The following is a 24,538-nucleotide window of genomic DNA, read 5'->3' on the forward strand; positions in this document are numbered from 1 at the left end:
GGGGAAATAAGAACTAGGAACGGCTATTAAATAATGAGAAAAACCATGGTGAGGAGAGGGACTTGTTCAGATGCCTAATTCATCCAAGGCTCAGGAAGGCGGGCAGCTTGCCCCTCTCAGAAGGACCCAGTGGACTCACGCTGTGTTACCCAGAGGGTGTTTGTGAGGATTCCTGTCCCAGTGCCAGGGATGCAATGATAATATGATTTAACCCCTCTTCCCAAGGAGATACTCAATGACCGCCCAAGGCGGCTACTTCCAGGCTAAAACTGTGACAGCACAATAAAGAATCTATTTATGCAGCTCTCCCCCATAAAGAATAGGAACTGCTTTAGTCATTTATAGATTTAGTTCAACCTTCCCCCCCCCCCCCCGCCCCCGCCAGGGCAGCTGTGTGGAAACAGTCTGAAATGGGTGGGGAGCCCCAAAGTCCAGGAAGGCCAGGGCCAGGCCACACCAGGCTGGGTTACAGACACACTACCCCAGGCCAGACACCAAAGCGCCCAGCTCCAGGACACCAGCCCCATCCCAAGCACCCTGCTCCCTCTCCACTTCCCAGCACAGCCGTGGCTCTGGCCACACATCCAGGATTATGTAATGCACATCTGTCACGGTCCATATGACAAGGGGGCTTTCAAAAATAATGGTGATATGTAAAAATTCACGGTGGAACAGTTATCCCACGGAATTCTAGGTAAGAGGACGCCATGAGCCAGGCACAGGTAAACAGATCCAGGTGGATGCGCGAACTGCCACCCCACATTTCCTGCACCCGAGCGCGTAGGCATCCGTGCACTCCCAAATCTGGGCACGCAGTCCAGCGAAGCCCGAGGGGAGGACGCCCGCCGCCCCTTGCGGGAGGGCAGCGGGGCAGGGCGGGGCCGCCGGGGCAGGTGCGGGCGCGGCGGCGGGAACGGGCCGCGGGCCGCGGGCGAGGGGAGTTCCGCAGCCCGCCCCTGCGCCCGCCCCTCTCGCCCGCGGCTCCTCCTCGCTTCGCCATGGTGGAGCGGGGCGACGCGGCGCCGCTGCTGCGCTGGGCCGAGGGCCCCGCCGTCTCGCCACCGCAGGCCCCGGAGCTGCAGGCTGGAGGCCGGGGCTGGGGCGGGGGCGGCCGGGGGGCCGCGGAGCCGCCGAGGCGGCGGGAGCCCGAGGAGCTGGGCGCCTCCGAGGTGCTGCTGCAGCCCGGGCGCCTGGAGCTGGGCGACGTGGAGGAGGACCAAGTGGTGGCCGTGTTCGTGGTCACCTTCGATCCCCGCTCGGGTGAGAGCCTCTCCGAGACCCGGGGTGGGAGGGGGTCGCCCCCAACCGGGGCTGGGGGGCGGGGGGGCGGGTGTGTGGCGGGGGAGGGGCCCGCTGCGCGCGCACCCGCACCTACACACCTGCACCCCCACCCCGCCGCGGGCTCCTGCGGAGGGAGCGGGACGTCCCCGGCAGGATGTCCCCCCTGAGTTTGGGCGCGGGGCGCGGGGCTTTGTTCCTGGCGCCCCCCGACCCCCTCTCCTTTCCGTCAGGCTGCTTCCCAGCAGCTCGCGGTCCGCGCGCCCACCCTCACTGCCGCGTTTGTGCTGCGCCAATGGAGGGTCTTGTGTGTGGCTTTTGTTTTCTCTTCTTGCTGGGCTAAAAGGGTATTTTTTTCCGCTTTAAGAGTTGGACCGTCCCTCCTGAAACTGAGGGTCCTATGCTTCCCGCCCTCGCTCCCCACCTGTCCCTGCCGGTAACTCTGCCAGCAGCCAACTTTACTTTCTCTGACCGTATTATTTTGAGGAATTAATGCCGGCGGCATTAAGGGACAGGATCGAGGGACGGAGCTGGAGAAGGATTAAAGAAAAGGGAAGCCTGCTCAGGTAGGCTCTTGCTGGGCTGCTTGGCGATGAAAGGGTATTGGCACAGAGCCCTTAGCCGGCCACCCAGTCAGGAAGTGTGTGTACACGGGAGTGGTGGGAGACTTCCTGGGGGTCAGCGTGAGTGACTAGATCCTCTCAGCTGGTCCTGGCCGCCAGGAGCCTCTCGCTGAGAGAGCTGCTTTGTGGTCATTCTTGGAGGCAGGAGAGCCGAGGCCGTGATGCTGTGGTCTAAGAAAGCCCAGGTGTGCCTTTGTGTCCATCACTCCCGCGGAGTTACTGGAAAGTGGAGTGCCTATTAATGAAGGGTATAGATAACACTTCTTTCTGGAACTCCCCTCCTGGTCCTCCAACGATGAGCAGGGATCCCATCATGAAGAATTTTATGGGTGCCATGCACCTAAGGACCCTGAGGTGGGGATGCAGACCGGCAGGAGATAGGTCCTGGCAGGGTGCTGTAACTTTGGTCAGGGCTTACCCACCAGCAAGACACAGGAGGTGACAGTTTTCGTGGGGAGGAGACCAGGCCATTCTGACGGTTCCTTGGCCCCATCCCAGTGGCTTTCAAACTGTTTTTGACTATGACCCACCCTATGAAATGAATTTTACATCACAATCAATACATTCATATGGATACATATGTAACTCAGACAAAAGTTTCATGAAATAATACCAGTCCCTTCTATATATAGTGCATATTCCTATTCCATTTGTAAAAAAAAAAAAAAAAAATGTTTTTAAATGCTATTGGCATAAGGTTAGGCCTTCCAGATACCAGTAGTTTGAGAAACTGCTCCTTTTTGACCAAAGTAACCCTTACTGTTAGGCAAAAACAGATGCTTTGTAACTAATAATATTCATTAGGCCCTACCCCATCACCTGCAAGTAAATATAGCAGGGCCTCAAGTAGCATTGTTTCATTCAACTAGTTTGGTTAATAACGTTGATGGGGTGGGGGTGGGGGGATCAATTCTTGGCTTGGCTAGGGCCACCATCTGTGGAGTTTTCACATTCTCCCTATCTCTTCATGGGTTTACTCCAGGAACTCCAGCCCCACCCCCACCCCTACCCCTACCCCAACCCCAGAGATGTGCACATGAAGTGAAGGGCATTTCTAAATGGTCCCAGTGTGTGTGGATATTAGTGTGCCCTGCCACAGACGGGCATCCTGTCCATGGTGGATTCTCACCTGTGCCCTGAGCTGCCGGGGGAGGCTCCAGCCACCTGCCACCCTTAACTGGACCCTTTGTATTAATTTTCCTTAAATGCATGTATAGCTAACATTTATTTCAGTGTTCAATATTTGAAGTATTTGGGTCTTTAATTAGAACTTTGGTGATGTTTTTGTTACGAGAAATATGGGATAGGCGCTTAATTCCTTTTTTATATCAATTAGCCTTCGGTAAAATTGGTTTCGTTGTATGTCATTTTGCTTTAAAGTCACAGTTTCCAAAACCCTTGAGACAAATGTTAAGTGAGGCCTTACTGTGGATGGGAGCATAAGATTCATTCTGGGAAGTATTAAAGAGTAATAGAAGAAATGGGACAGTAACAGTGATTCAGAGTTTAGGGAGGGGAAGGAGAAAAGAAAAATCCTGTACTAACCACAGGTGGAGTTGATAAAATTGAAAGGCAGAGCTGGGACCCGCCCTGCCTTGTCAGTCACAGCTGGTGAGCGTGGTTTTGTGGGGTTGTGCGATATAGACACAGGTGTGTATGTGTAATGGTTCTCAGATTAAGGTTAGTGTGGAAAGAAGGCATTGTAAATGACACCTGGACACTTTATGTAGGAAGGCGTTTTTCTACAATGGTGTTTCATTTGATTCTAATCACCGCTGTTATTTGGTGATCATTTATAACCAGTTTACACAGAGTATAATTCTTCTGGTTACAGAAGAGAGTAATTCCTTTATACATTTAGATACAAGGTTTGGAAAGCTGGGTTGGGCATCTGTAGGAAAAATCTGAGAAGAGGGTAGAGACGTAAAAGGATGTTCTTTTCATGGGACTCATGGTTGAAAATGATCGTTGTTGGATCCACAAACGATGTGAGGACTTAGGAGCGTGCGTGCACGCACACACACCCGGACATTCACACACTCTGTCTTTATCTGGAGCAGGGAGGCCCTAGGATGGCAGTGCTGGCCATCTGGGCTACAAAGCTGCTATTGAAACTGGGCCCAGATGCTAACGATGCAAGCTGGTGGGAGAGGTCGGCAGCCAGAATATTGCTTTTTCATGTGTTCAACCCTTTATTTAGAGCCTTGATTTAAAGTTTTTATTTTGCTCTTTGGGTTTCTAGTAAAATGTTCTTTTCTCTGCTTAATTAAGGGAAAGGATATTGTCACATTTGGAAAGCATGCCTCTCTCTGTCTATGGAGGTGACATAGCTGTCTCACCATGAGACTGAGGACTTGTGTGTGGGCCTGAGGCAGATAAAGCTTTGGACCTACAAAGCCTGACACCTGTGAATCTGCCCCATTGGGCTATTTCTTTATGAGATTCACTTTGAATGGCTACATTTTCCCCAGAGGTATTTTGTGGGTGTGTGGGTGTGGGTGTGTATTGGGGCAGCGTTGCAGGGAGACTGGCTGAGGGAAAGAGAACCCATTGAGGTTTTTAAAATGTTTCTTTTCCCTTTGTTCTCCTGATTAGGGATGAATTACTACCTGTTCTTCCCTCAGTCTCTACAAGTGCCTAAATTACATCTAAACACCTATTTAATTTAGTGCATCTGAATGCTCCTATGTTTATGTCAAATGAGTGTACAAAGATCACTCTAATTGTAGTCTGCATGCGCTTTCTGTGTAGTCAACGTCATATGAGCATTTTCTTTTAAACAGTGGAGATGGTGGATTAGGGCTAGGTGTGGTGTCTGGGACATGACTTGGATACTGCCCAGGTCATCTGACTTGTGCAAACAATAAATGGCTCCAGCCATGGGTGGGAAAGTGACAAAGAGCAATGAGGATGGAAAATTTGGAGCGTAACTTTGAGATGCGAAGAGCAGTCCTGAGAATGGCTGGCTGAAAGAGGCCAAGAGAAGGCCAGTTCTGAGAGCCAACAGGAAGGTCTCTTCGGATGATTAACTCTGTTGTGTCCTTTCTCTGAAGTTTCCATCTGATGCCAGTGAAATACAGTTGTGGTTAATTTCACTAGTCCCACAGTGGGAGTCTTTCCCAGGTGACTCACCTACTGTGGTTTTCAGGGAGAAGTCAGTTTGTGGCCATCTGCTGTGAATTCTGCTTCTTCTCTTGAAAGGCTGTGGAGGGTAAAGTAGGAGTGGGAATTCTAATGCCCACTGGGTATTGAGTGCCCACCGTGTGTCAGGAACTAATCCTTCCAACATTCTAGACTGTAATGATGAGAAAAACTGATGAACAGAGCCTACGTCATCTTACCTCATGGGGTGGAGAGGGACAGAGCCCAGAGGCGATCCAGGCCAGCCTGTCTCCAGTGCCTGACCTCCTTCCCCACACCACACCGCCCAGGGTAAAACGATATGGGGTCTGAGAAATGGAAGGGTTTTTCCATGCCAATTGAATGCACTGGAATTCAGGCCTGGATGGCATGTGGCTGACTCAAAATCACCAGGATGAGTTTCTCCCTGCCCCGAGTTTCTTTATACTGCCTCTTTGTTTGGAAATCTCCTCATTCTAGGTGACTTTAAGACTACATATTTAAAACTAGTTAAGAACAAAAATCAAGTGATATGGGCTACTTACTTTTCTGATGTTCGATTGTGAACCAAATAATCTTTTGAGGTCTCTTCCATGTGGTGTTGGGGCCATGGATTCTTGCCTTTATTCATGAGACAGGATTCCTCTATTTCCCCTTTGGAATTAGGGCACATATACACTGAGTGGCCAGATTATTATGATCTCTGAATGCATAATAATCTGGCCACTCAGTGTATATATTAGAGGCCCGGTGCATGAATTCGTGCATGAGTGGAGTCCGGCCAGCCTGGCCAGAGGGAGGGGACATGGGCGGTTGGCTGGCCTGCCTGCTGGTTGAACTCCTGGTCGATGGGACAATTTGCTTATTAGCCTTTTATTATATAGGATATACACTGAGTGGCCAGATTATTATGCATTCAGAGATAATAATAATCTGGCCACTCAGTGTATATGCTGATGAGAAAAAGCTGTGGAAAGAGTAAAAATCAAGGCGTATGTTGGAGAGGGGAAAACTGGCTATAGGGAGCTGTAACCAGACCTTCTGCTGAGGCAGCCACTGCTTATGAAATGAAGACATCAACAGGAAATTCTTGATTGGGAAACACCCAACAACAAAAGAGAAGGAGGACAGAAAGTCATGTATTTCCCATTAGAAAGAGATCATTTTGGTTCAAGATCATTGCCTTTTCTACTTTAAATATATGAGATGAACTTTCTAACAGGCAGCAGCAACTAATGTCTGTTCTCCCTAAAGAAATGGTGGTTGATGAAACCCAAATATGCCTGGGTGTGGTCATTAGGCAGCCCTGTATGTGGAGAGGTCAGAATGTATCTGACCTAGCGTAGGAGCTTGTGACACATCAGCCCTGGGAGGCCCTCACACAGAGCTGCCAGGCTGACCTTGGCATGGCAGGTACGTCTGCAGCCAGGATCAGCACTGCCCCCTGGGTAATTGAGCTGCCAGCCCAATAAGCTGTTAGTCCACTTTCCTTTAAACAGGGCTTATTTGCTTTTGCAGGAGCACGAGTTATGTTCCACCAATATTTGCTGAATGTATACAATGCAGATTGTCATCTTACAAAGGGACAGCCTCGTGCAGTCATGTGGACCTCTCCTCAGAAGTCTCTCTGCAGCTAGAGGCTAGGCAGGGTCTGTAGGTACCTGCCATAGGCCCAGAAAAGGGTGAATGTGGAGATGGAAGGAGAGAGAATTAAGGGGAAAAGATACCGTCAACTGTGATGCATCTCTCTTTGATTGACTACCCCTGAGTGAGCCCTTCTGTTGAATCTGTCCAGGCCCCAGGTTCCTGGCTGAGCTCCCGAAGTGCAGTGAGAATGTTTGCAAAGCCAAAGGGCTTGGCCTGGGAAGACTGAGCCTGGGAGAGGGCGTGTTCAGGTTTTCTAGCATTAAATGGCTTGCCACAAGGATTGCTATGTTCGAAAAATCACTCTCCTTTAAGCCGTACAAGTTTCTTATACAAACTGGTTTCCAATATCTGAGAATAATGGAATATTTCTGTTAAAGGATGATCTTTAGTCATGATGCCTCTTCATCCCCCTGTTTATAACACATTACCTCAATTATTTTTTACTTTTGCAAAGGCCCTTATGCTTGCCTTATGTTTTTACACATCTCTATTATTTCAATTATGTTCTCCAGTTTGTATGTTGAAATATTTTAAACCTCAGAGAAGCTGGAAGAATAGTACAGTGAAAACCTATATATCCTTCATGAGAGTCCTCTTTTGTTGGCATTTTACCTTATTTGCTTTATCCTTATGCAATCAGTTCTGCTGTAACGTGAAATATGCATTCCTAAGAATCACTGTACTGTGAAAATCATGCAGTAAAAGTCACAGGTTTACAAGAAAAATGGAGTCAGGGGCACAACACTCAAAAACCGCCAGTGACCCATTAAAAATATGATAGGAACCTAATAAAAATGGTAGGACAGTTTTACATATGGTCAATAGTTATATTTACAAATACTCAAAATATGGCACTTTATCTTAAGAGAGACCTGAGATTCGCATATGATGGTGAGTGTTGGAGGGATTGAGCTTGTGAGTTATTGTGAAATAGTGGATGAAGAGCTACGTGAAATTTGATGGAAAGTGGTAACGCTAGAGGTGATTGCCATGGCTCATCACACACACAGTCAGCTGAGGCAACAGGCAGGTGTTTGAGGTTTGTATGGGGGGAGGGTGCCTTTTGTGTACTCCTATGTATCTCAGTTCAGCTGCGTGTAGTTTTCTGCATTCACATTGTGAACCTTGTGGTTGAAATCACACATCACCAAACATGAAATCCCCTGTGATCTGATTGTTCCTAATGTATCAATTGATGTGGAACAAATTTAGCAAGCGTTATAGCAGAACTGACTATGTATAGATAAGCTTTTAAAATTATTTTGCTGAACTATTTGACAGTAACTTGCAGACATCATAACATTTCATTTCTAAGTTCTTCAGTATAAATTTCCTGTGAATAAGGCATAACCACAATGTCATTACTGCACAGGCTTAATTAACCTAGGTTAATTTATCTATTAATTTTTTAAAAAATTATTTTTTAGAGCAGTTTCAGGTTTATAAAAAACTGAGCAGAAAATAGTGTTTCTATATACCATCAGAGGCCCAGCCCACAAAATTGTGTGCAGGTAGGGTCTTTAGGCCTAGCCTGGGATCAGGGCCATCTTCCGCCCGCTCGCCAGTCCCCAGTTCCGCCCCACCACCACCCACCCTAGTTCCCCGTGGTTCCCCATTCACCATCCAGTGATCAGAGGCAGGGGGCTTGGGGGAGGGACCAAGAGGTCTGCCTTCCACCCACTCGCCAGTCCCCAGTCCTGCCCCACCGCCACCCACCCCAGTTCCCTGTGGTTCCTGTTCACCATCCAGCGATCTGAGCCTGTGGGCTGTCGGGGAGGGACCGAGAGGTGGTCAGTGCACCTCATAGCGACTGGTCGATGGGTTATTCTGGTCATTACACCGTTATGGTCACTGGCCTTTTATTATATAGGATTGTTTCCCCTAATATTGACATTTTGCATTAATGTGGTATTTTGTTACAGTTGATGAACTAATATTGACATATTATTAACTAAAGTCTGTAGTTCACATTAGGGTTCATTCTTTGTGTTCTACTTACTAAGGGTTTTGAAACATGTATAATGTTATGTATCCACCATAACAGTATCATGCAGGATAGCTTTATTGCCTAAAAATCCCCTGTGCTCCAACCATTCATGTTTTCTTCCCCCTGATCTTTTTACTGTCTCTATAGTATTTTTCTTTTCCAGAATGTCATAAAGTTAGAATCTTTATCATCTATATATAGAAAATTCTAAAATGCAAATAGACCGAATGGCAGAACAACCGAACAACTGGTCGATGTGTGCTGACCACTAGGGGGCATGCACAGAACATGGTGGGTATCGGCGGCAGCGGGATGGTGGGGCATGTGAGCAGGGGTGCCAGACCAAGGTGGGGCACCGGTCACTGTCATCAGGGTGAGCCTCTGGTGGTTACTGAAAATTCTTTGCTCCTGCGCCCCGTGGTCCCACATGGCACTCACATCTGCTGCCAGCACTGGTCCCGCTCGCACCCGCTGTTGGTGCCAGAGATGTTGCCTGCACCCACTGCCGGTGCCCGGTGCCAGTCCCAATCACTTGGCGCTGTCAGCAGGTGCAAGTGGTGGCTGCCGGCCCTGATCACCCCTGAGGGCTTCTGCACCTCCCCCTACACCTGAGGGGCAATCGGAGCAGCAGCCACCACTCATATCCACTGACGGCACCGGCCCTGCTCACACCTGCTGCTGCTGGTGCCAGCCCCAGTCACTCTGCACTGTCAGTGGGTGTGAGCAGGCTGGCGCTGTCGGTACATAGGAGTGGCGGCGGCGCGAGTGGGGCTGTCAGCAGACAGGGGACTGGGGGCCGTAGCAGGAGGGGCCAGGCAGGGGCACGGAAGATGGGCCGAGACCCGCCCCTATGCCCACTGTAGCTTTGTGGTGCACAGTTTCTTTCACGGTGCACGAATTCGTGCACTGAGCCTCTAGTCTATATAATAAAAACCTAAGCAACTGTTACGGCAGAATGACCGGCCACTATGATGTGCACTGACCACCAGGGGGAAGATGCTCAACTCAGGAGCTTCCCCATAGTGGTCAGTGCGCTGTGGGATCGCCGCTCAGGCAGAAGCCGGGCTCATGGCTGGCACGCACAGCGGTGGTGGCAGGAGCCTCTCTCACCTCCGCAGCAGCACTAAGGAGCAGTGAGCCAAGTGGTAAGGAACAGTGAGCAGGCAGGTGGTAAGGAGTGGACTGTGAGAAGGATGTCTGACTGCTGGCTTAGGTGAACATCCCCCGAGGGGTCCCGGACTGCAAGAGAGTGCAGGCTGAGCTGAGGGGACCCCCTCCAATGCACCAATTTCGGGCACTGGGCCTCTAGTCATACAATATTTAATTATTTTCAGACTGGCTTCTTTTACTTAACAATATACATTAATGTTATTTCATGTCTTGATAGCTAATTTATTTTTATTACTGAATAGTATTTCATTGTATGGACAGTCCACATTTTGTTTATCCTTTCACCTATTGAAGTACAACTTGGTTGCTTATAGTTTGGGGCATTCCTACCTAATAAAAGAGTAATATGCAAATTGACCCTAACTCCACCACACCCACAAGCCACACCCACAAGCCACGACCACCAGCCAATCAGGAGCAAATATGCAAATAAACCCAACCAAGATGGCTACAGCCACGGAGAGCAGGAGGGAGGCTTGGGTTTCCCCAGTAACAAAGGAAGCCAAGCTTTCTGCCTGCTGTTGCCAGCCTAAGCCTCCACTCAAGGCTACAAAGTTTCAATCATAGAAGGTAAACAAATCCAAACAGAAATGGCAGCAGCCACTGAGCTAGAAAGAGCAGGAGGCAAGGGTTGCCCCCAGCAATGGAGGAAGCAAAGCTTCTGCAGCCCTGGCTGGCCTAGGCCTCCACTCCAGGCTACAAAGTTTCAATTATAGAAGATACACAAACCCCAAAAGAAATGGCTGCCCGCCACAGAGCGAGCAGGAGGCTTGGCTCCACTCCAGGCTACAAAGTTTCAATTGTAGAAGATACATAAATCCCAGATACCAGGGCCTCTGCTTGGGTCGCCAGGGGGCGTAGGTTACCTGCAAACCACCACAGGCCACTCGCTCAGGCCGCCCCACATCCCAAGGGAACCCCCACCCTGATCCGGGACACCCTTCAGGGCAAACTAGCTGGCCCCCACCCATGTACCAGGCCTCTATCCTATCTAATAAAAGAGTAATATACATATTGACCATTACTCCAACACACACGATGGCTGCCCCCATGTGGTCAAAGATCCTGCCCCCATGTGGACACAAGATGGCCGTCACAAGATGGCCAGCAGGGGAGGGCAGTTGGAAGGGGCCAGGCCTGAAAGGGAGGGCAGTTTGGGGCAATCAAGCCTGCAGGGGAGGGCAGTTAGGGGTGACCAGGCCAGCAGAGTAGGGAAGTTGGGGGTGACGGGGCCTGCAGGGAAGGGCAGTTGGGTGGGACCCAGGCCTACAGGGGAGAGCAGTTGAGGGGGACCAGGCCTGTAGGGGAGGGCAGTTAGGGGTGACCAGGCCTAAACGGGAGGGCAGTTAGGGCAAACACGCTGGCAGGGGAGCAGTTAGGCATCAATCGGGCTGGCAGGGGAGTGGTTAGCAGGGGTACTCAAACTTTTTAAACAGGGGGGCCAGTTCACTGTCCCTCAGACCGTTGGAGGGCCGGACTATAGTTTAACCCTTTGCACTCGCTTGCTTTTTTCTCGATTCCTTTATTCTACTCGGGATTTAATTTTTTAAATACCCCAGATTTTACAAAGCGCGGCAGTAGAATAAAAAACTGGAGTTTCTTTTATTACAAACTTATTTATTTGGATTTTTTTATATTTCAAATTATTGATACATTCAAAGAGTATAAAAGAGCTGGTACCGATGCTAACCATGTCGAGTCACACTCGACATCCGAGTGCAAAAGGTTAAAAAAAACTATGAACAAATTCCTATGAACACTGCACATATCTTATTTTGAAGTAAAAAAACAAAACGGCAAAAACACCCGCATGTGGCCCGTGGGCCGTAGTTTGAGGACGCCTGGGTTAGGGGGTGATCAAGCTGGCAGGCAGAAGCAGTTAGGGGCAATCAGGAAGGCAGGCAGGCGAGCAGTTGGGAGCCAGCAGTCCTGGATTGTGAGAGGGATGTCCGATTGCCCGTTTAGGCCCGATCCCAACAGGATCGGGCCTAAATGGGCAGTTGGACATCCCTCGAGGAGTCCCAGATTGGAGAGGGTGCAGGCTGGCCTGAGGAACACCCCCCCACCCCCGTGCACAAATTTCGTGCACCGGGCCTCTCATTATAAATAAAGCTGCTGTAAACATTCATGTGCAGGCTTTTGGGTGAACATTAGTTTTCTGCTCATTGGTTAAATGCAAAGGGGCACGCTTGCTGGATTATATGTAAGAGTATGTTTAATTTTGTAAGAAACTGCCAAACTGTCTTCCCAAGTGACTGCCATTTTGTACTCCCACCAGCAATGACTGAGAGTGCCTGTTGCTCCACATCCTCACCAGCATTTAGAATTCTCTGTTTCAGATTTTGGCCATTCTAATAGGTATGTAGTAGTATCTTGGTGTTTGAATTTGCATTTCCCTGATGACATACGATGTTGAGCATGTCTACATATGCTCATTTGCCATTCATATATCATCTTTGGTGAGATATCTGTTCATATCTTTTGCCCATTTAAAAAATTGGGTTGTTTTCTTAATGTTGGGTTTTAAGATTCCTTTGTGTATTTTGGATATAAGCCTTCATCAGATATGTTTTTAAAAATATTTTCTCCCAGTCTGTGGCATGTTTTTTGTTTTCCTAACAGTGTTTTTCATAGATCAGAAGTTTTTAATTTTAATGAAGTATAACTTACCAATTTTTTTCTTCAGAGATCATGCTTATGGTGTTATTATATCTAAAAACTCATTGCTAAACACAAAGTCTCCCAGATTTTCTCCTATAATATTTTTTAGAAGTTTTATAATTTTGTATCAAACATATAGATATACTATTCATGTGGAGTTAATTTTTGTGAAAGGTGCAGTCTATGTCTAGATTCATTCTTTTGCATGCAGATGTCCAGTTTTCAGCAGTTTGTTGAAAAGACTCTTTTCTTCATTGTATTGCCTTTGCTCCTTTGGCAAAGATCAGTTGACTATTGTTGTGGGTCTACTTCTGGGTTCTTCTGTTCCATTGATCTGTTTGCTTAATCTTGTCTAATCTTTCGCCAATACCACATTCCTTTTTTTTTGGATACATAGATTTTTATATCTAACAACTTAAAAATACACATTTTTCTCAACTATACATGGAACATTTATAAAAATTGATATGAACAAGTCATAGAGAACACATCAAAAATTTAAAAAATATTGTAAGGGATTATCTTTGACTACCAAATATGAAATTATAAGTTAATGTAAATAGATAAATTGTTAAAATTCCCCATGTATTTTGAAAATGTAAAACCACACTGCTAAATAATTAATGCAAATTTAAAATACCTAGAACTGAATGATATGAAAACATTGCATAGCAATATTTGAGGAATAAAGCAAAAGCAGGCTTTGAAGAACATTTATATTTTAAATAGATACATGAGATAACAAGATAGAAAATGAAGAGAATATGGGGTGTGTGTGAAAATACATTAAAAAAAGAATAGATTTTCATGTACAAAGACTGCTGGGATTTTTTTAAAATTACCATTTACATTCAATACTATTTTGTACCAGTTGCAGGAGTACAGCTTAGTAGACAGCCATATGGAATACCCTACAAAGTGCTCCCCCGGTTATCCCAAGCACCCACCTGGTACCATACATATACAGTCAACACAATATCATTGTTTCTTATGCTGTACTTTACATCCCCATGACTATTTTGTGATTATTTGTACTTCTTAATCCCTTCACCTTTTTCACCCAGTCCCCCAACCCTACTCCCCTCTGGTAACCATCACTCTGTTCTCGGTATCTATGAGTCTGCTTCAGTTTTATTTGTTTTTTTCTCTTCTTTAGATCCCACATATAAGTAAAATCATATGGTATTTTTTTCTCTGTGTGACTTACTTCACTTAGCGTAATACTCTCTAGTTCCATCCATGCTATTGCAAATGATAAGATTTTATTACCAAGTAATATTCCGTATTGTAAATGTAGCACCACTTTTTTATCCACTTGTCTATTGATGAGCACCTGGGTTGCTCCCATATCTTGTTATTGTAAATAACACTGCAATACACATAGGAGTGCACATATTCTTTCAAGTTATTGTTTTGGTTTCTTTGTATAAACATCCAAAAGTGGGATCACTGGGTCATAGATCAACTCCATTTTTAATTTTTTTGAGGAAACTTCATACTGTTTTCTATAGTGGCTGCACCAGTCTACAGTCCCTCCAGCAGTGCACGAGGGTCCCCTTTTCACCACATCCTCGCCAACGTTTGTTATTTGTTGATTTATTGATGATAGCCATTCTGACAGGTGTGAGGTGATATCTCATTGTAGTTTTTTTTGTGTATTTTTTTTTTAACCCTCACCCAAGGATATGTTGCCTCCCAACTGAGGATCGAACCCACAACCCACATATGTGCTGTGACCTGGAATTGAACCCACAACTTTTTTGGTATATGGGACAATGCTCCAACCAACAGAGCCACCAGGCTGGGGCTCTTATTGTGGTTTTAATTTGCATCTCTGATAATTAGTGACATTGAGCATCTTTTCATATGTCTATTGGTCATCTGTATGGTCTCTTTGGAGAAGTGTCTGTTCAGGTCCTCTGCCCGTTTTTTAATTGGATTTTTTTTTTTGCGAGGGGCGGGGTTTGGTGTTGATTCTTTGTAAATTTTGGATATTAATCCCTTCTCAGGTGTATCATTGGCAAATATCTTCTCCCATTCAGTCGGTTGTCTTTTCTTGATGATTTCTTTTGCTGTGCAAAAGCTTTAGTTTGGTGTAGTTCCCTATCTTTATTTTTCCTTTTGTTTCCCTTGTATACCATAACGTTTTGATTACCATGGTTTTATAGTAAGTCTTAGAATTGGATAGTATCAGTCCTCTGACTGTTTTTCTTAAGCATAATGTTCGCTATTTTGGACCTTTTGCCTTTTCATATAAACTTTAGAATTAATTTGTCAATATCCACAAAACAACTTGCTGAGGTTTTGATTGAAACTGCCTTGAGTCTATAGCATAAGCAAATGTGAAATTTCCTCTACTCAAATTATTCCTAAAATATCAATTGTGTTACCCAAAGTCAGCATTATATCAGAACTTATTATATACAGATATACCTTTTCTCCCCCTGAGCTTTTTGAAAGTTAACGGTGATTTTTCACTTCTAAGTACTTGTGTATAAGTCCCCTAAGAAGAAAGACATTAACCTATATAACCACTATTATTGACCCTAGGCCGCAGTGATGGCGAACCTCTGACACACGTGTCAGTGCCATTTCTGATGACACGCGGCCGCTGAGGCGGCCGCATGCCGAGGATGAGACATTTATGTTATTTAAACTATAAATATCGTGAAATAATGTTTTTTCCTCAAAGGGACACACTACCCGAGTTATGCTCAGTTTTTTGGCAAAGTTTGAAACACCAAGCTCAAAAGGTTGCCCATCACTGCCCTAGGGTAATTAACATTAATTCATCAAAAAACATTCCTGTCCTCAATAAAGCTGAGGTTTTTTTTCTATTTTTCTTTTGATTTTAATTCCTGTCCTGTACTAATCACTGTGCTATGTTGGGATGTGAAGATAAATAAGCAAAGTGCCTGCCTTTAAGAAATGCAGTCTCCTGCCCTGGCTGGTATGGCTCAGTTGGTTGAGCGTCATCCCATGCACCAAAATTCCCAATCAGGGCACATACCCAGATTGCTGGTTTAATCCTGTTTCTCTCTCCTCCATCTCTCTCTCAAATGAATAAAAACATATTTTTTAAAAGTTCAGAATCCTGGAGAGACAGACATCTAAGACAGAGGTGATAGCCTGGGATAAGGGCCGCAGTAGTTTTATCTACCTCCCTTCACTCCAGGAGGGTGTCAGCATGAATACTCTCCCTGCGGATAATGAACTATTCCGAGTGCTGCTTGGGAGCCTGCGTTCTGTTCCCTGATTCCTCAGCCTGACGCGCCTTTCTGCCCAGCCCTGACATGCTTGCGTCTGTCTAGATGTGAACAGGATGTCGTTAGTCCATCTGATTCTTTCCGTTTCTGTACGAGGAGGCATGGCCAAGCACAGAGGAACAAGGAGGGAGGCTTTGAGAACCAGGCTGAGGATGGTTGGTTGCTTCCACTGGTCAGCTGAATCAGCTAAAACATGGGTTCAGCCATGAATACCAGAGACCCAAATTAAGAGTGGCTGGATCAAGATAGGAGGTTTTTCTTTATCATGTATCAGGAGATGGCTGGCCCAGGGCGGGAATGCTGCTTCAGACCCACGAGGTCATCCAGGGACCTAGACTCAGAGTGGCTCTTGCTCCATCATCCCCTCCATGACAAGTAGGCAGATGCCGTCCCCCTCATGGTTCAGGATAGCTTGTACCCACGTCTACATTCCCAGCAGCTGGATAGAGGAAGGGGCGTCATTTTCCTGCCCATTAAGCCACATTTTGTAAACCACACACCTCACGTCAGTCTACATCTCATTGGTTGAGTAAATGAGATGGCTAGAATTGACGGAGACAGCCATACCTGTATGCAAGAAGGTGCTGAGAAACGTAGTTATCATTTGGAAGGCCATGTGACAAGCTAAACATAGAAGGGTCTGTTTCCTAGGAGCAAGGAAGAATTGATACCAAGGGCTAACTTTCTTCCCCTTATCTACTAGCATGTCTATAAAATGTCCCTTAGATGCTCCTTAAAATAGGTTTATTGGCCGAATAATTGTGGAAACGTTAAACACTGTATTCATTTCATAGAGATTCACAGTGCAGAGTAACATATAAAGGCTCTGAGAAGTTCTGCAATAATGTGTCCTGTCCATCTTTATATAACTTATTTGGCTCAAATCCCTTTTCAAAACCTTGTTTTATTTTTTGCAGAAGCCCTGTCCACCTAAGCTTTGGGAAATACTACTTGGGGAACTATTGACGTTTTCTAGTTTGCAGTGATGCACGCATTACTACAGCACTTCTTCTCATGATGTAGTCAACAGAAATGTGTGTTTATTGTGTCAGTCAAAGGTTAATCCAAGAGAGAACCACTGGGAGATACATACAGGGACTTATTTCAGGAATGTGGTGTTGCACAGCGTGGGAGCTGGTTAGATCCTGTGTACAGCTGTCGTCTTGGTGTGTGATCATGTAGCTCGGAGTGTACTAGTGAGCAGTTATGGAAGAAGACGGTAAAATTGGGGAGAAAGAGAACAAGCTGGAATTGATGAGAATGGATGGGAACCTGGGTCAGCCCATCAATGCCTCCAGCTTTAGCGTGTGAGTGTCCTGATGAAGCCAACGCCCAGCATTATGGAACTAAAGGCACTCCTGGCTCGGGAGTCAGAGAGCTGGAAGAGGACCCAAGGAGGTGGATCCAGGGGAGGGTGGCCTCAGCAGGCCTGGCTGCGCCCCACACCGGGAGCTGCTCGGTGCTCCTGCACCACTTTCTGTTGTGAATACAACCCAGCCACTGCTTCACTTCCACCTTCCCATGTGGACCCGAAACACACAGGGAAGGGATTTCGGCCTCCAATTGTATCCACCAGACAGTCTACGGGAGTGATATTTGTAATGGCGTTAAATTGAAAATGAGCTATTAACCATAAATGTATGTCAACAGTTAAGTAGATAAACAGTGTTATATGCATAGGATGGAAGTACTTGCTCCACGCACCTATGTGAATGAATCTTGCAAAAAATATTGAGCGAAAGAGAACATACATGATGATCACATTTATACAAATTTCAAAAACAGTAAAGTTAATGCATGGTGTTGGAAGTCAGGAGAGGGTTGGTGACTTGGAGGGGGCTCGAGAGGCTTCTGACATGCAGATCTGTTCTGCATCTTGGTCTTGGCGCTGGTTACAGGTGTATGCACGTTGGGAAAAATCCACTGAGCTGAACAGTTATGATGGCACTTTGTATAGTATTTTTCTATACCTACACAGTACAGAATTTAGGTAAATTAAAACTTTAACAAGTTATTGAGTTCGTTTCTTGCGGTGCTAGGTGTGCTGAGCCTGCATTCAGCCTTGTTCTTTGAATGACTTTGCTTCTTTTAACTGTGTTCTCCCTTCCCCACAGGAAACATGGTGGAATGGTGTTTACCTCAAGATATTGACCTTGAAGGCGTTGAGTTCAAGTCTATGGCCAGTGGGTCCCATAAAATCCAGTCTGATTTCATGTAAGTACTTCTGAATGTAAGTCTTCTCCATTTTCTCTCCACCCTGTACTTCGCCCGAGCATAAGGCGGTCTTCAGGAGGTGTGTATAAATGCCCTGAAAAAATATATACAGTTTTGCATTTATATAATTTTTCTAGCAAGAAGGTCCTTACATTTCATTAAGTTTTCAGTGGGTTTCGTGACCCACAGAAGTTAAGAGCTTCTACTGTAGAGATTCTCTCCCTTTCTAAAAAACGGTTGGCCCTCACTTGAGGTTTGGCTTTAATGAAAGCATGGAGTTTTGGTTTAGTTTCAGTTAACTCAAGATATTTATGTGCTAAAACTTGAAATTCCAGGCTTAAGTCAGGCCAAATTATCGTCCTGTGTAAGTAAGGTTCTTGGGAGAAGGAGCAAAGAGAAAGAACAGGAGCGTAACGAAGTAGCTTTAACCTTCCCCTTGGGCTGAACCCATGACTGATGCAGTGTGAGAAAGAGGAAGGAAATCTGCTAAGCCGCTCTGGTCACAGGCTCTGTTAGATCAGAGCCTCAGGAAGAGAGGAAAAGACGACACTGTTTATGCTGATGACACGGATTGCTGGTTCCAGACAGGCCTGGAGCTGAGTCTCTGTACTAGGTCTTCCATCAAGTCCTTAGTTATGCAGGAGAGGAGAAGGGACAAATTCATGGTCATGGGCAGTTGGGGAGCAGGCTTGCCAGAGATCAGTCCTGGTTCCAGCTGGATGCCCCTTGGCGAGCTCCATCATTTCTTTAGAACTTGGGCGTCTCGTTTAGGAGGTTGAGTAGCCTAGGCTAATTGTTCCCCTGAGATCCTAAAAGTGTTATTTTTAGGCTGAGCTTTCTTACAAAAAGCCCTGGCCACAGTTTTTTCTTTTCTTGGGGACTGCATCTCAAATGAAAAAACAAACAAACAAACAAAGCAAAACAAAATCTCTCTCCCTGATTTTGAACCACACTGCTTATTTGGTCCATTTTAGCTATTTCCGGAAGGGGCCCTTCTTCGGCCTGGCCTGCTTCGCCAACATGCCCGTGGAGAGCGAGCTGGAGCGCGGAGCACGCATGAAGTCCGTGGGCATCCTGTCTCCGTCCTACACCCTGCTTTACCGGTACATGCACTTCTTGGAGAACCAGGTTCGGTACGTGGCTTAGATACACGTGCGGGGAGGCAGCAGGGATCTGCCAGCTGGTGTCTTGATGAGTCCTTGGCGATCAAGGTTGTGTGCCAAAGTAACAGATGCCTTTCCAAGAACATCCTCGACCATGTTTCATGCCTCAGGTGGTGGTCTTTTTGTTTCAGCTAAGGTATCACCTAATAATTCTTCATACTATAATGAAAGCTGGGGTAGATTTTGCCTTATTTTAACAGTCATCCATTTCGTCTGATTAAATAATGTGCTGCCATGTGCATGACCTTTGTTTCCTGGAGCCATGATAATAACCTCCTCGCCCCAGGGAGGCAAACAGATGCTTAATTTTTTTAAGCCTAATCATTTATTTAGGGTAATTATTATTACTTGGGTAATAGGAAGGGAATTTTTAGCAGAAGCAGCAAAACTATTAGTCATTTAATATTCTTTTTCATTATGTAAGTACTCCAATTTCATTTCAGATTTTGAGGGAGAAATCTATCCCTGATCCTTTAAATGCTGTTAAAATTTTAGTACATTTGCCTCCTTTCTGACGTGTGTGTGTGTGTGTGTGTGTGTGTATGTGTATACTATAAAAAATATATCCTTGGCATTATATGATATATATACATACACTTTTATCTCCTATATTTTTTAAATATGTCATTATTTTGATTTTTTATATAACAATCTCTCTTGATCATTATCTTTGAAACAACATGAAATTTATTGTTTGTGGGGGGAAACATGTTTATTTAAAAATTCATATAGAAATACAAATGAATTTTTAAAATCCTCCCAAACACTCAGAGAGATGTTCATTTTTTAAAATCCTCCCACTCAGCGAGAGATCCATTTTCAATATGCAGTGAATACCATTATAAAATAGAAATAATTTTATAAAAGTGACATTAACATTTTATGAGGATTTAATTTTATCGAATAGCAGGCTGTTTTAATGAAATATATTTAATTTTACTTGATCTATTAGGAACAGAGTAAATGAAACTGAAGGAATTGTCAGACTTTAAGGGAATATATATTTTTTCACAATACGATATCTTATTTCTTGATCTCTTCCTCCAAAGTTAAGAAAAAAGATGAAAAACATGAAGATGCAGTATCATTCTTATTTTTATTGAGGAATAACATGTACAGTAAAGTGCAGAAATCTTTGTATAGGTGTCATTGGTTTTTAAATTGCATTTCAGCTGTTGAAGGAGTCCATTATCTTATACTCCTTCCCAGCTCTTCTCCCCTGCTTCCCATCTCAATTTTTATAGTTTGCAAGATCTATTACATGAAGTTCTATAATTATAATCCCCTCAGCTCTTAACTCTCAGTTGTAGATTTCTTACCTCTTCCAGGACTCGACATGGCTTACTACATACAGTCCTGAATTCCAACATGATTTATTTCTTGGTTGGTTGGATTTTGCCATAAAGCACTTTTTTTTTTCCCCATGAAAGGATTGTGAGTGCTGCCTTCTCTGAGGTCTTACCTGCTCAATCATATTGGTCTGTTACCTGTGCTCTCGAATGGTTATAGGATTCTTGAGTCTTTTTTCATCTCAGGATGCTGCACAGAATGCTGGCCTATCTCCTAATATTAGTTGTTTTGGAGAAGTTGTTTCTGTCTTGGTACCTTAGATTCTTTCTCTATCTGTGATGTTTCTTAACTTTTCTTTTTCTGGGATAGTTTGTCACCTTTGATATACAGATATGTCTTTTATTTTTAATTTCAGGAATCTTTCCTTCTATAATAAAATATTCAAATTTCCCTTTTTCAGGGGTACCAGTCATGCATATGTTCTCTCTGTATTATCATTTTGATGATTTTAATAAGCTCTGTAATGCTAGAGCTGGCCTACAGTTTATTTTATTATTCCCTGGGGCTGAGGATTTAGCATGTTTCTAACTTTTTTTAACTGCTTCTCTGTGTTTTAGAGCTGCAGTGAACACTGCGTGTATCTTTTCTCTCTGTTTGAAATATACCTTCAGTTTTGAGTCTCAGAAGTAATATTATGGAGTAAAAGAAAACATTTCTTATCAGATCCTGACACTTTTTAAAAATTATTATTCCTTTTGAAAATATTAATTTCCCAAATAGGCAGTACCTTCTATAATTATACAAAGATATTAGGACCCTGGATAAATGGTGATAAGAAATACAATGGCTCAAATAAGATAGAAGGTTCCTTCTCTCATGGAACAATCTGTAGAGAGGCAGGTGGTCAGGGCAGACAGCCTACCGTTCCACTTGGTACCCATGCTGCTTCTCTCTTAGTATCCCACCAAGTTCTCAGTGGTTTTCTCTGTTCTGAGCTGCCCTCCGTGTTCAGAGCTGCTCCCAGTACTACGGCTGCATCCGGACCACGGGGGACAGGGAGGCCTGGGAGTTGCCTGCATCACTTCTCACTCCGTTGTCATGTCCTCAGTCACAGAGACACCTCACATCAGAGGAGACTGGAAGGCCCTTGCTAGGTGGATGACCTTGCGACCAGTTAAAATTCTGGAGCTTCTGTTACAAACAGGAAGAGGGAAGAATGGATTTGGAAGGGAAATTAGCAACCTCTGCTTCCGTTTGGCCCTCTGGCTACCTGGGCACCCTTGTGGACTCTTCTTCCCACCCCAAGAGAGACATTGCAGAGGCTCATTCTGTTAATGCCTCCGGGCCAAGACCCAGGGTTTCCATGTGATCTGAGGCAGTCCTTTTCATTAGGTGAGGACATGCTTCTCTTTAGGAAAAACCTATCAAAGAATAGACAGATTCGTCCATTCCTCAACTCCCAGATACAATATAGAAGCTAGAGCGGAAACCACCATATAAACTCCTTTTGGAAAAGGGAAGAGTGGGAAGTACAAGCAGTCGTTAGTCCATAACAGCAATGAGATTCCACGGAGCAGGATTGCAGGCGCCTTGTCCCGACAGAGCGGATGCCCGTGGCTAGGCTTTGCTTCTGCTCTCTAAAGTCATGTCCACTTCCCTCCTGACCACTTCCCAACCACTTCTTGAGGCTGCCCAGTTTTAGAACACATTTTCTGCTGGTGTAGATTTGGGGGTGTCTAGTGGTTTCTTTGAGGGTTGAAAAGTCAGACTTTTACAGGCCGGTCATGTGACAATTTATAGCTCACTAACAACAGCAAGGAGCAGTCAACATTCTGTTTCCCACTGCTGCCCCTCAGGTGATGCAGGGCTTGTCTTCCAAGTTATTGAAGTGCTAGCAATTTTTATGTTCCAATATAACAAGGGTCACCAGCTTTCTTTTGAGTCTGCAATATCTATTTTGTTACCCCCTTCCCTTGCCAGCTGCTGAGCCAATGCCACATGTGGTTTTGACACTGTGGCAACTCATTTCTGGGTGTCATTTTTTTTTGCTTTAGCTAGGCTACGTTGCTTTAACAAAGAGATCCAAAATACAGCGAATCAAACAAGATAGAAATACAGCTCTTTTTTAGCATGATTGTCCCAAAAGGGAGAAGCCCTCCAGGATGGTAGGTGGCTCTGTTCTTCTGGGTCATCCTGGGACCCAGGTCTTTCTGTCTTGTCTTCTGCCATCTTCTAGAGAATTGTCTTTATCCACATGGTAGAAGCCTACTGATCATTAGCATGTCGCATGTCCCAGGAACACATTGCTTCTGCTCGCTTTCCATTGGTCACATCTTAATCACTGGCCACACCTTACAGCAAGAAAGTCTGGGAAATGTGGTCTTAAACTTGGTGGCCATGTGAGCAGCTAAAATTTGGAAGGTCTTTTACTAAAGGAAGGAGAGAATGGCAGTCTCTACCACTAGCAAACAAGTTGTTACCCAGTTCCCACATCCATCCAATTATCCCAGTAATCACTGTCAATTTCTCATGTATTTTTCTAGACCTTGTGTATGTGTCTATACAAATACAAATGTAGATTCTCATTTCCCCCTCTTCATATAAAAGGTGACATGCTCTACCTGTTTTGTGCCTTGCCTCTTTCATTAAACACTATATTTGGGTGGTCTTCTCATATTTCATATCTTCAACGATGTTTCTTTTTTGTTTCTTACAGTTGTTAATGTGCCCTGTATAGAAGAACCAGGTTTTCTTTGTCAAGTCTTGCATTGATAGGCACTTGGTTCTTTCCAGTCTTTTGCCATTTCAAATAACGCTGCACTGAACACCCATGAACAAGTATCATTTCATAAGTCAGCAGGATATGTGTACATTCAATTCCCAGGAATAAAACTAGTGGTTCAAAGGGTATATGTATTTATAATGTTAAGAGAGATCATTGCATTGCTTTCCATAGAGATTGTACCGTTTTGCATGCCCAAGGGGGTGCTGTTTCCTCGCCACATTGCCAACACAAAGATAAAAGCTTTGAATTTTTGGCATTTTGATAGGTAAAACGTGGTGCATGAGTAGTTTTAATTTGCGTTTTTTAAAAAATATATTTTTATTGATTTCAGAGAGGAAGGGAGAGGGAGATAGATATAAACTTCAGTGATGAGAGAGAATCATTGATGGGCTGCTTCCTGCATGCCCCCTACTGGGGATCGAGCCTGCAACCTGGGCATGTGCCCCAACTGGGAATTGGGAATCAGGAATCAAACTGTGACCTCCTAGTTCATAGGTCGATGCTCAACCACAGAGCCATACCACCTGGGCTGCATTTTTATTCTTACAAGTGAGGTTGAGTTTGAATTATTTGTCTTTTCTGTGAACTGTTCCCATACATTTGTTTTGGGTTTGTTGGCCTTTTAAAAATTAATTTATAGGAGTTCTCTGTACAATGGGAGATTTGTTCTTTGTGACATAAATTGAAAATATTTTTCCACTTTGTCATTTATTGTCTAACATTACTTTTTTGTCATGCAGATTCTTTCCTTCGGTGAATTCATTAATCTTTTCTGGCTTTTAGATTTTGAGTTATAGCTAGAAAGGTGGTTGAAGAGGGCTTGAGGTAACACGAGAGAAGAGACTTGAAAGAGAGACTATGAGGAAAAGAAAGAAGCATCGTGAGGGAGGCCCGGGTCTAGGCCGGGGTGATACTAGATTGCAGTCATGATGTTTATATAAACTAACCAGACTTGATTTCTGAAAACACTTAATTTCTGTTTTATATTCGTTCTTATTTCTGATATCCCAAACTTACTTATTAGTGGTTCATCTACAACTCCTTTCTGTGACTCTTCCTTAATAATCCCAAGAGGCTGGAGAGCTGCTTTATAATAAAACAATGAGAAAAGGAAGAGGGAGAGTTATAAAGTGAAAGAGTTAAGACACGTCACTAAATTTTAGGACCTTGCTTAGATCTTGATTCATACAACCAACTCAAACAACATTTTGGGGACAGCTGGCATAATTTTTTTAAAGGTTACTTTATTGATTAAGGTATCACATATTTGTCATCAACCGCCCCCCCCCCCCCGTTCCCTTCCTAAACCCCCCCACACGCATGCCCCCCTCCCC

General features: G+C 44.7%; 1 protein-coding gene across 1 annotated transcript in view; it reads left to right on the top strand.

The window, feature by feature from the left end:
* Positions 1-993: 993 nt before the first annotated feature.
* Positions 994-24,538, top strand: part of DENND11 (DENN domain containing 11) — a 43,407-nt gene continuing 19,862 nt past the window's right edge. The window contains exons 1-3 of the mRNA XM_028158985.2: positions 994-1,260; positions 17,867-17,966; positions 18,941-19,099. Coding sequence (XP_028014786.2) covers positions 999-1,260; positions 17,867-17,966; positions 18,941-19,099 — 521 coding nt within the window. The 5' untranslated portion in view covers positions 994-998. The remainder of the gene's footprint in view (positions 1,261-17,866; positions 17,967-18,940; positions 19,100-24,538) is intronic.

The sequence above is a fragment of the Eptesicus fuscus genome, chromosome 14, assembly GCF_027574615.1.
Source record: "Eptesicus fuscus isolate TK198812 chromosome 14, DD_ASM_mEF_20220401, whole genome shotgun sequence".
Classification (NCBI taxonomy): Eukaryota; Metazoa; Chordata; class Mammalia; order Chiroptera; family Vespertilionidae; genus Eptesicus; species Eptesicus fuscus.